At 37.1% G+C, this 13,526-nt stretch overlaps 1 protein-coding gene across 1 annotated transcript in view; it reads right to left on the reverse strand.

Moving 5' to 3' along the window:
- Window positions 1–13,526, reverse strand: part of cemip (cell migration inducing hyaluronidase 1) — a gene marked incomplete at its 5' end in the record, with an annotated part of 67,409 nt that overhangs the window by 35,484 nt on the left and 18,399 nt on the right. Inside the window, 2 exons of the mRNA XM_016513977.1 lie at window positions 673–776; window positions 851–904. Of these exons, the coding sequence (XP_016369463.1) occupies window positions 673–776; window positions 851–904 (158 nt within the window). The remainder of the gene's footprint in view (window positions 1–672; window positions 777–850; window positions 905–13,526) is intronic.

The raw sequence follows: 13,526 nt of genomic DNA on the forward strand, positions 1-13,526 counted from the left end.
ACGTAATTAGTTACTTTTTTTATGGAGTAACACAATATTGTAATGCATTACTTTCAAAAGTAACTTTCCCCAACATTGATGATACTCACTGTTGAGAGCCATTTGGTTTCGGAAGGACATGAGGTTTAGTAAATGATACAGAATTTATATTTTAGCTCTAATATTCTTTATTGGCAAGAATTACAACAATTGACTTATTTTAACATTTATCACTTTTAAATTCATTACTGTGAGGCAGGTTTTGTCAAAAGCAGTTTCCTCACAACTTGAAAGACAGGATGGCCTAGTTGTTGCACATGGAAATTTCTTCTTGAGTGGAGAAACGGGCCAACCTTCTGCATGACAGCGAAGGTGAGGAGGGGAAAGGAACAGTCAGATCTGGGCCAATTACTAGAGAGGTCAGACGCTTGAGTCGCCCCATCACGTACACACACACACACACACACACGGACAGGCCCTTCGCAGGAGCCAAAGCCAAAAAAAATGTCCGTTCTGCTAGTTTGACAGAGTGTTAATGTCTAGCTAGAGGTGCCATCGCTGTAATAACTCATTCTGAGGGTGTGAACATTCATGTTCGGATGAGCTAGTGGACGGATGGAGGCATTACAAGACAACTGTGGGTGGTATTTAACAGAGAAATGCATGTTTGAAGTGACAGGAGGCTCGGATTACCTTAAGATGTCCACCAAACGTGTCGAAGGAGAAGAACTTGCAGGCATCGTTGCCGTAACAGGTCGGCTCCATCTCGCCTCGGATCAAAATGTTGCGAGTCAGGCCCTAGATAGATATTTCAGTCAGTCTCTGTCTGGTCTGCTTGTCTTCCTCCTCCTTCAGAAAAAGTCAGTCTCACACATAATATATGAAGTTCTCAGAGTTTCTGGACACCACACTTTCTGCAGCAGGACTGAGATCCAGCAGCAGGCATACGGAGAAAAAGAGATTACGAGAGAAACAATACATGCAGAAATATATGAGAAAAGCTGAGAGAGAAAAATAAGCCAAATGAGGCAGAGCAAGCGAGACAATTCTTAAGTTAACATATTATTTGGGGGGAATTTCATGCCTCAAATTGGAGAAGGTGTAGAGGGACAGAGAGTAAGAGAGAGATGTCATTCCACCCTCAGACATTCTTCCTGCCTGACCCAGATACTGGGCTGAAGTTTGTGAATCTGATAATCACAAACAGGGATGCGCAGCTCTCTCGTTTCCCACATTGTCTTCCTCCATCGGGCCCCGAGAGACTGGGCAATGATGACAAATTGCTCCTCCTAATGGATGAGATCCTCTCAATGCTCATTTATTCATTTTTACAATGACTACAGTCACTATACGGATGGACCTTGAGTCTGTCTAACAATCAAGGGAGACTTACAGATGTGTCTGGCACAGGAACAGGACATGGGAAAAAGAGACCCAGAGGAAAGAGAAATCACAAATGAGATCTCAAATGCTTCTCCTAGGTGCATAGAGATCTTTGCAGAAGTCTTCTGCTTCTCAGATTTTCCTGTGTAAAATGTTGTTCTGTTAAAGACAAAGTGTAAAAATTGTGAAAATTGCTATCTCCTGCCTGTTTACTGAGCCGTTTACATACATAATTGTGTGTATATCGCAAATTATATTGTATCTTTCACATCCCAAATTTGTAAAATAGTAATAAATAATGAGACAATTTAAATATCAGATGACAGTCCTATATGAAAATTTTAGGGTCCATAAAAAGATAAAATAACCAATTACCGTATTGGCCCGAATATAAGACGACCCTGATTATAAGACGACCCCCCTTTTTCCAGATGTACCTTTTGGAAAATATATAATATAATAATCGCAAATTATTAATTATAACATTTTAACTTAAAATTTAAATTGTTTTAGGGCCCATACATTAAACTACAAATAATTTCGTATACAATTTAATAATATTAATTTAACAGATTTAATGCGCCTTTGAAAATGACAGAGAAATGGCGCTTTAACAGGAGCAACATGAACGCGGATGCTGAATGTTGGCTAATTCTGCCATGTGACACAATATTCATTTGCGTTTTCTCAACAAAAAAAAGTGTTTCCAAACTAGTTTTTGCAATATTTGGAGTATTCACACAGAATGTATGTGCTATAGTTGAACATTTTGTTGCGCTAAATCTTTTTCTGCCAAAAAATAATAATAATAAATTCCTTGGATGGAAACTTGGCTGAAGTCCCGAAGTGTGCTCAGATATCAAAAGCCTGCAGTGAAGCCTGAACTTGAGTTTCCTGAGCGATGAAAGAAACTCTTTCGGGTTTCTAAAATGAAGATGGATTTCATATCCCTGACCATTTTAATTTAAAAACAAACAGCAGTCTGCAGCTGCCTAATTGTTGCGCGCCATTTTATTGGCTGCATGCTGATAAGATAAATGCCGATCTATTTCAATCACACATCTCAGTGTATCCGCATGCTTAGAATCACCATCAGATGAGCTGACGGCCAGCTGGCACCAAACACACAGATGAGGAAAGGGTGAAAGTTCAGAACAAACAGGGGTCAACAGATTGAAACTGCTTCGCAGCCAGCAGTGGGGCAAATCCAACAGATGGGTGTCTTTCCATCACCACACACACAGAGTCACCTGTGTGTACATCTCTGTAGTCAGTCTGAGCCATTGCCAAGCAGTTAGTGCACTTGCTCTGACACGGTGAGCTTTGGTGCTCATGCAGGAGATAGGTTGCTAGCGCTTTGCTAAATGTTGACAGATTAAAATGAGTGTCATCAGTTCAACTGAATCAAGAATCATTTCAAAAGAATGATTCATTGACGATTCATCACATGGTTTCAGATCCTCAAGAGAGTGTGAACAGATGAGGTGTTTTGAAAAATAGGATGGAATCCTATACACACATGCACACACTCATCCTGTCACTCCACATCCACACCCACACAGCCAAAATACTTAGACACTCCACCAAAAAACATCAACGCTTAATTCACAGCCTAGCAAAAATACTCTCCACCCATCAACACCCAGCTAAATGACACATGCACACAGAACGATGCTCCATCAACACGATTCCCTCCACTTATGAACAAATGGAATGATCCAATCAGGGTGGGATGATGGGCGGGTTTGGGCGAGTCTGACCCTCCTAATTAAAGGAATATTCATGGTTAAGTTTAGCTCTATCATCAGTATCTCTGACCTTTGTAAAAACTGTATGTTATATTCCATCTAATTTGTTAAAAGTTGTTTTAGCAGTGTGACTACTTTTCACAAGTGAACTTGAACTAGTTATGCATTATTAGTACTATGGATGGAATTTTGCTCCATATAAACATTTTAAATATATTTATGAATTTTTTTTTATATATAATATTATAAATAAAATACAAATAACATAAAATAAAAAAACTAAAATAAAACAAACTAATTTTAAGTCATATATAAAATGATATGGGTGAAAGTTTGCTTCATATAAACAATAAAATAAAATAACTAAATAAAATAAAAATAATATAAAATTAAAACTAAACTCTAGATTTTATAATATTTTTGTATAATATTTATAAAATATTATTTATAATTTTAAAATAGGAAACTTTTAGAACTTGCTTTAAACATTATGAATACAATGGTGTCCTATCATACAGGAGTTTGATTAAGCCAACAAAGAAATATGTATACAAAATAAATAAGCTCTACCATTCAGTGCTGAATAGGGTATATAATCAACATTTCTCTTGTTCTGTCTGCCGTCTTTTTTCACTGAATGTATTGCAATGCATTCAGGGATTGTTTTCTACAAATGTGCTCTAAAGAAGGCATCTAGGCAGACAGAATAATCATGCTGCCTACCATTCTGAACAGCCTTTTGTGTTGTAAGTGCGCCTACGACGCCTTAAAACGCTTCCACTGTGTGATTCGCACGCTTGATACAATCGGGCTCGTTTCTGACGCCGAGCGATATTCGTTCAGACAAACAAACACGCGCATTCGCTCAGCATGTGACAGGCATCTCCATAGACAACTGAAGAGGATTAAATGAGTTTCCTCAGGGCTGGAAAACTGTCTAATGGCTTTCATAGCAGTCTTAAAGTGAGAGAGCGTCCTACACTTCCGCATCAGAGACAGAAACACGGAGAGACAAGCTCTCGCCATCAATCTCCTGTGAGAGCATCATTAGCGCCGTATCAGCAACACGCATCTTTAAATTTGTCGTGATGAATACACCAGGCGCTTTGTTTTTATGACATCTTCCCTTGTCTGCCGTCGCCCACGTGCGACACAAACCTACTCTAATCACGCATGCAGTCGAGACAAATTACGACCCCAGCGGATAATGAATGCGCGACCTCTGCTCCGCCAGAGGTCTTGGTGCGCGAACACGTGCGCATGCACACATCCAGGCCTTGATTCTCAAACAGACATGCATTCGGTGCCATTAAGGTCTTAATTATGGCTCTATTGAAAAATTACCCAGTCAACACACACATTCACATTCACACACACACACACCGAACAGCCAGGGGTTGCTGGCAGAAGGACCTACGTGAGCAGACTTTCAATGCGGTTCAAGTTGTGTCCATGTTTAATTAGTGTGTGTGTGAGTCACAGTGACATGCACACAGGCTGAGCAGACCTTGACCTGTACTCTCCACAACATCAGAGATATATATATATATTTATATATATATAATAGCACATCATTATCTTTAATTCAGTTATGGAACAAACTGTGGCCGAGTTGTGATGTTAATTCCCATTCAACAGACACTGCTTGCACATACACATATGGGTTATTAGCAAAACACATCTGCATTATACACACTGCTATTGCTCATACTTATGATTAGTGATCTGAGCAAACCAATAACACTAAGTAATTAACTTTGGTGTGTAACTCGTTCTGCGCAGGTTGGGATACTTCAAATGAAGTGGTACATTTCTAAGCAATTAGAATTGATTTTCAAATGTTGGATGATAAAATATGCCAAAAAAAAAACCCCACACATTTTGCAAGTGATTATGTCATATCTGTTTGTTCAATTTCTGGTATATCTATGTTAGTTAAGTTACTTATATGTGACTAAAGTAACTTAATGACAATAAAGATGTACACGTCCATTAAAAAATGTGGGGTTAGAAAGAAAGAAATTAATACTTTTATTCAGCAAGGATGCATTCATGTATCAAATGTTATGAAAGATTCTTATTTCAAATAAACACTGTTCTTTTAATTTCTTATTCATAAAAAAAAAACACGAAAAAAAACGGATCAAGGTTTCCACAAACATATGAAGCTGCACAACTGTTTTCAACATTGATAATAAAAATAAATGTTATTTGAGCTGCAAATCAGCATATTAGAATGATTTCTGAAGGATCATGTGACACTGAAGATTGGAGTAATGATGCTGAACTTTTATTCAGCAAGGATGCATTCATGTATCAAATGTTATGAAAGATTCTTATTTCAAATAAACACTGTTCTTTTAATTTCTTATTCATAAAAAAAAAACACGAAAAAAAACGGATCAAGGTTTCCACAAACATATGAAGCTGCACAACTGTTTTCAACATTGATAATAAAAATAAATGTTATTTGAGCTGCAAATCAGCATATTAGAATGATTTCTGAAGGATCATGTGTGTGTGTGTGTGTGTGTGTGTGTGTGTGTGTGTGTGTGTGTGTGTGTGTATATATATATAAAGTAAGTAAGTGAATAAATAGGATGGGGTCTGTCATAGCTACAATTTATAAATAGGCTTATTTAAAATGCAAATATATAATATAATACGTTATTTGAGCCGCAAATCAGCATATTAGAACGATTTCTGAAGGATCATGTGACAATGAAGACTGAAGTAATGATATTTTATTTTATTTTATTGAATATGACAATTAAAATAAAATATGCTGTCCAGATGATGCCAGTCTCTATGTATTATAGACAACTATCATTTGGATGCATGACACAGCTGTTAACCTTACTGACAAATATATTCACATTACACAGTCATGCATGCTGTAGAATGACTTGGCAATGAAACAACAAATGTCCAAAGTGCAATGTACTCAGCTAACTGTCATGGTTTAAGACAACGTGATAAATACAATCGTCTAAGTGAATCAGCGGCGTTTACCTGCACAAACCCCCCCGAGCAACTTGTGCAATGACAGGGACAGACATTATTGGGGTTTAATAAACAGCAGCTTTGTCTGGTGTCACTCTGCTGAAGGAGCGAGGAACTGACTTGGCTCTTAAAATAGATCCGTCCTGTCTGCCGAACGGAGAGCTGCCACAAAAAAATTATGAAGAGGCTTGAAGATGTGGAATCAACAATGGAACAGCTGGAAATGCTTTTAATGATGTTGAAACAGTTGTTTTGGAGAGAGACAGAACGTGAGAGATGATAGATAGATGGATAGATAGATGAGAGGCTAAAAGAGACAGATAAAAAGAATGTGAAGTTTGGAAAACAACAACAAATTCTAAGCAACTCACACAGAAAAAGAGTTTTCCTGCACACACAAGAGCGTTTATCAGAAAAACCTGCTCCCATTAGGTTGCATGCTCATATGATGGACAGTTTTATTTGTAAGGAATCATGGCTCTGTGCGTTCAGGCAGTACAGAGACTAATTTTTTGGCAGGATTGCGCTGGTTGCTATAGTAATGACGTCAGGTGACACCAAGTAAGGTTGTTGTACAACAACTGAGATCAGCAAACTGGCAGTGCAGACAGAAAACTATCACACAATATATGATAACATATGCTTTTACTTTACTGTAAGTCACTTTAGATAGATAGCTTATATACAATGCAATTATATAATATAAAAATATTATAAGGAATAAATAAAATATAAATAAGTGAATAAATCTGATGGAGATCTGTCATGGCTATAATTAATACATGACCTTTGGTCTTTGACCGTATAAACTGATAAAATAAGGTAAATAAGGCATTAGTGAAAGTTCTAGTAACAATGGAAACAAATGTTTTTCAAATGTAAGTGGAAGAACTAGTTTTAGCTTCAGTGATTCAATTCGATTTTGTGCAGCAATTCTTTGATGACTGAAAACTTCTGGCATTTAAAAATAGCTGAGCTAACTATCACACACTGATTTTTTAATTAGATTGCTTGATCTACGATTATGTGTCCCCTTTTAAGTATTTAGTTCCTTTGATATGCAAAAGATGGGCAAAGAAAGACATAAAGCACTAGCCTTTGTTTCCAGACATTTGTGTTTGATTGTAATGGAAAGCTGGATTAATTATTCAGAACATTAAAAAACATACATTTAACAAGCCACACACAGTCTACTCCAACAGAAAGAAAACAGGATGGAGCTGACATTAGAAATAAAGAGACAGTGTCTGAAAAGAGGAACCGTCTTGCTATTACTTGACAGGAGCAATTACGCTGATGTCCCGCAACTTAATGCATAGAAAGAGGAAAAGGCTCTTTGGAAAATCCTCAATGAGAAAGCTAAATATTAAAGCCAAACTGCTTATTAAATATGAGCAATGCTTGGCAATGACATGCAAAGTAACCGAGCTGGCTAATTCCTGGAATTATGGATGCATGTGGTCGCTTTGGAGACTGAATGCGTTCGAAACAACATGCTTTTCATGCCATATAGGATTATACTATATATTCTGTTTAGTATAGTAGGAATATTTTTGAGGATTAAAGCATTTTTGTGAAAACTCACACCTGTACAAGGCTCTCTAAACAGCAAAAAAGAATAATAAGAAGAAGAAATAAGAAAATGTTGCTGACTTGCTGACATGTTTTGAAAAGAAAACTTTGGAATGTTTTGGAAAAACGTCGAAGCTATTGGAAATTCTAATTGCTACAAATGCTGCATTCCATTCAAGGTCTGTGGAATATTATGTGGAATATTCCGATCTCATATTCCAAAATCAAAAACATTCCATGCTTAACACTTGTATTAAGAAATAAACTGGAATAGTAGCATTTGCTTTAGAGATGTTTGGATATCAAGAACAAAATCCCTTGGGGTCGTATTACCGGAACATTCTAAATTAGAATCTTTTTAGTTACCATGGCAATTTAAATTAACATCTCATTTAGAACATTGAACTTCTCAGATCTTACACACAAAAAAGACCCATCTCTTTAACCTGGCTTACACATAACACACTAACATATTTCTAATATTCAAATCTGTTAAAGGATTTTTAGGCTGCATTAATTAGGACAACCGGAACTGGGAACACTTCCCATAACACCCGATGTACTTGCTACATCGTTAGAAGAATGGCATCTACACTAATATTAGTCGGTTTATTTCTTATTCCGAGGTCACCGTAGCCACCAGATCCAGTCTGTATCCAGATCAGATGGTCACTGCAGTCACCCGGATCCAGTATGTATCCAGCCCAGATAGTGGATCAGCTCCTAGAGAGGACTTCTACAGCCCTGAATGTCAGCGGAGACCAGGACAACTATGAGCCCCAGAGACAGATCCCCAGTGAGGAACTTGTCTCCTAGACGGCCACAGGAACCAGTTGAGTCCTCTGCACAATGTGACTTTGCTGCAGCCTGGATTTGAACTGCTGGTTTTCGTCTGTTCCGATTAATCGAATAATAATAATAATAGTCGACCAACTAATCGATGATCAAAATAATCGTTAGTTGCAGCCCTACTTAATTCAACCCAACATCTGCATCAGCAAACAAAAATGTGTCCTTTATGTGCATGAAATGCACTCATTCAGATTTAAATAAGCCACTTTTTATCCAGGGATACGCCATTTAGAAATATCAAACTGAAACCAGCGAGTTTAAAGTGATTTGTAGAACGTCTTGTCTAAGTTTGTCCACTATTGCTTGGTGGATTCAAATTTCTACAGACCTCACAATGAACAGAGTGTACCACAGTTATCAAAACAATGGATTTACCATGGTACATATGAATTAACCCATGTATGCATACATATGGATGTAATATTCATAATAGGCCTAGTCAAGGGCTGCCCAAACTTGGTCCTGGAGGGCCGGTGTCCTGCAGAGTTTAGCTCCAACTTGCCTCAACACGCCTGCCTTTAAGTTTCTAGTATGCCTAGTAAGAGCTTGATTAGCTGGTTCAGGTGTGTTTAATTGGGGTTGGAGCTAAATTCTTCAGGACACCGGCCCTCCAGGACCGAGTTTGGACACCCCTGGCCTAGTCTATCACAATACAGAGCGGCTGTGTCCTAAAATAAAGGCATTTTCTGAGGAATCTGGTTGAAGACAGACTTTTAATGCACCATAGCATCAAGTCTAATGATCTAAAAGTGAACTTTAGATTTAACTTGCAAATATTTAATAACTACAATGGCTAGTTTTTATAGAAATGGAATCATACGTTCGGAAAAAAGGGGAAAATTTAGATTTATAAACATTTGAACACTGATAAATCTTTTTAAATAACCACGAATCGACCTGATTAAGGCATTTGGACATGCCTTAATGCCTTCAAATAATCTAAAAAAGCATGCTTCATATGGACTTATCTAAATGAATTGGTTTTATTTCATTCAAATATATTACTTATGACATTCTGAATAAAAATTACACCAATAAAAGTCATTTTAAGGGTCAGATCTACAACCATCGTTCAGTTTTACAGTGTACCTGAGAAGCAGCATTTTCAGCCATTGTTTCAAAATAGTGCTTCAATACCAGCGGTGAGTAAGTCAAAGGTGACTGCCTAGATGGCAGGCTTGATGAGCAAGAAACCTTAGGAGGAGCCAAGACTCTCCTTCAGAAACAAAGACGTCTCTCCTCTCAGTAGAGTGTGAATCCTGCGGTCACTGATTCTCTGCTGTTACCGAGAGAAGGTTTTCTAGCACATATCTCTGTCTTTGCCACAATAAACTAACTGAAAATCAATGTCAATATTGTGCTGAGAACTATTTCATCTTCCTTGGCGTTGATAGTTTTTCAAAACAGCGCCACCAGAAAGTGCTCACCGATTTCTCATTCTGCTGAGCTGCAAAGTCATATTTAGGCGTATCCAAATGGGATTTCTGGAGAATTCCTGCAGAATACTCTGTGATGTTAAAATTAGATAGAGTTAGGGCTGCACAATTAATCAAAATAAAATAGAAATCGTTATATTGCTTAGTGTGATTATTAAAGGTAGTTAAAGATTGTGATTAAATAAACATAGGTATGTTTCAGAGTGACGTGCGTCCTGTGGTTTTCAGCCAAAATAAGTTTAATGATTATTTGACATTTGATATTTTTTTTCTGTAAAATTGTTTTTATATATTTTTCTTAAACACTCATTTTTATTTTACAGTGTAATATTACAGTAGTAATATTTCTTATTTGTTTGAGGTTTTATTTAGTAATAATTATAATCATTTAAATATAGCTGCAAGCAGCAATTATGGGGCCAAGCACTACAGAAGCAAGCATCAGACCAACTGCAGAAATTAGTAATTGAAGCCATTTTAAGATGATTTTAGTCAAAATGGCTGAAAAATCATAAATACAACCACTAGTAATATGATTTAATGGCTTATCACGTTTGACAAATAGGTGGCGCTGTTGTCAAATCAATGTGGTGCATTCTGTGTGAGTTGACAATGGCACACACAAAGTTTGGTGTCAATGTGTCAAAGCTTTGCAGAGATACAGCCTCAGACGTAGTTTGGCATCATGCCTCAAATTTGTTGCAGCGCTATGTTAAAACTGTTTTGTCTATCAACACGAAATCCATAACTTTTTGTCAGCACTGTCTGAAGATGATCTGACTCGATTTTTGTGAAAATCGGACTGACGGTCTAGGAGGAGCTTGAAAAAGTAGGTTTTCAGCATAAATCAAAATGGCGGACAGGAACTTCAGCCAACTATGGCAAAATTGGTATCTATGTTCTCAGCAAGACCAAAGGAATATTTTGAGACCAGTTCTATTCCAATAGGCTAATTTGATCAAAAGTTATTAGCATTTATGGAAATTTCATTATAACCTTTGACCAAAAGGAGACGCTGTCACAAAACTTTTTGAATACCGTCAGGGCATGGTGTTGATCTGAGTCAAATTTGGTGAAAATTGGAGTAGGTTTTCAACATAAATTAAAATGGCGGACAGGAAGTTCGGCCAATTATGGCATAATTGCTGTCGATGTTCTCGGCATAATCCAATGAATCTATCAAGACCAGTCTCATTACCATAGGCTAATTTAAGCAAAAGTTATTAGCATTTTTGTAATTTTCAATATAACCTTTGACCAAAAGGAGGCGCTGTCACAAAACTTTTTGAATACCGTCAGGGCATGGTGTTGAAGACACATACTGAGTTTCGTATCAATACGGCAATGTGTTCGTAAAATTGAGCATTTTATGACATAATTCAAAATGGCTGATATGGGAAAATTGGGTATGGTTCGACTTGGCATGCTGCACCGAATCTAAAGAGACCAGTTTTGTGATTTGTTGCCAAACCATTGAGAAGTTATAAGCAAAAATAGCCATTTTTCATATCTCCTCACCCCTAGGTGGCACTGCGCCGAAACTGTGCAGGTAGCCTCATACTTGTTATAACACCCACCAAGTTTGGTCTCAATACGCCAAACCGTTGCGGAGATATAGCCTCATGTCCATTTTTGCGTGCTCTTCGTCGAATTCGTTCATGTGTTATTCAAGAACGGTTTGACGAATCAACTTGAATTCCATAACTTTTTGCCAGCATTGTCTGAAGATGATCTGAGCCAATTTTGGTGAAAATCAGACAAACAATTTTGGTGTCCATTTGACTCGGCATGAGCCAAGGATTCAGAGGAAAAATTTTCCTTCTAGACCTTATGGTTCAAAAGTTATTAGCATTAACATGAATGAAACTTTGGACAAGTGGTGGTGCTACAGAGTTTGAGTTAGAGACTTCAAATTTGCTGTGATTAATGATGATACTGTCCTCTATCAGTGTGCCAAATTTCATAACTTTTCCACAAGCGGTTCTATGGGCTGCCATAGACTCAAAGAGCGGAGGAAGAAGAAGAAGAAGAAGAAGAAGAAGAAGGTTTCAATAGGTGAAATTGAAACCCTAATAACTGATTGATTGAGTGATTCGATTAATTGATTGATGTTCATATATAAATTCACAAAATTTTGGCCAAACTGTAAAGTCTTACAAACAAGCACATCACTTTTTTTAAAATAAACAAACAAACAAATAAAATCACATTGCAATTTAGCAATTTTAGTCTAAAAATCACAACTAGATTCTTTCCCTAACCTGTGCATCCCTAGATAGAAGGTTAAGAGGTCTTCAAAGTTGCATTTCATATAAAAATCATAAAAATACTCTAAACTAGCTGAGGTTTTCTTGAGAGATTACACCGAGTATGATAAATAAATAAGTAAAGCAGAGCATCTCAATTGGATCTGCTAAGCGTAACCAAACCCAACAACTTTGTTTAGCCTACAAAAATAAACCTCCTTAATCAATGCATTATGCATTAGGTACACCTGTCTTCCTTTATCATCCAACCCATTATTCAATTGTTGTCAACTGCACAATAAACATTGCTTTGTTTGCCATTCTAAAGTCTATATTTTAAAGCAGATCGTTCTTAGCCTCACAAAGAAAAACCAGCAGCCTGTGGAACTTCAAGATTAAGTTGTTAGGAGAAAAAAACTATAGAGAATGTGATTGCTATTGTTTTAGCACTTCCATTGAGCACTGTGATGCTCATTGTAGCAAAATGGAAAAAATGGCACAAAGCCCAGAAACATCTAAGATCAGACCATCCTACCAAAGTGTGCAACTTAATAAGAGGAGCAATTGTTAAAGAAATGAACAAGACAGCATCTACAGCCCTGACAGAAGCACAGAGCTTATTGGATGAAACGAGAGAAACTATCCCGACTTCACCAATCGTTCCAACACTTCAAAAGAGATTCTCTTTGAGAGCGGCTAGAAAGAAGTGACTTCTGGGAGAGGCTAACATTAAGTCTAAATTGAAGTTTGCTACATGACTATGGGATCAGATTCCTGTCTAAAGTATTGCGGTCATGGATAAAAAAATAACAAGCGTGAAAACAAAATTTAAAAACGCAAGTAAAAATATATTGCACAAGATTTAAAAATAAAAGCAAAGTTTTCAGTATAGCAAACAATGGTCACGGATAGAAAAATAATAAGCGTAAATCAGAAAAATTCATAACGCATTTTTAAAAATAATAAGCATGAATCAAAACTTTAAACACATTTAAAATCATATTGCACAAAACTGATGTCACACAAAATCATGTTTTCCTTGGTTATATTTCTCTGTTTTTTGTGCTCTCAGACATTTTCTGCACATATTTGTGTTTTTTGTATGCTTATGCTGTTTTTCCCTTCGCTCTTGTTTCCACGTTCTGCGCTTGCTTTTCCAAATGTTGCGGTTAGAGTTTCATGTAAATCAGGGCGGGTTTAAGCGTCATCATTGGTCCACTAGTTCTTAGATTGACAGGCATCGCCAGGTAGGCCTACAGCAGTGATAGGCAGACACATATAATGGTGTCCTGTATGGAAAGATGTTT

The sequence above is a fragment of the Sinocyclocheilus rhinocerous genome, unplaced genomic scaffold (genome assembly GCF_001515625.1).
Source record: "Sinocyclocheilus rhinocerous isolate Xijiao unplaced genomic scaffold, SAMN03320098_v1.1 scaffold1467, whole genome shotgun sequence".
NCBI lineage: Eukaryota > Metazoa > Chordata > Actinopteri > Cypriniformes > Cyprinidae > Sinocyclocheilus > Sinocyclocheilus rhinocerous.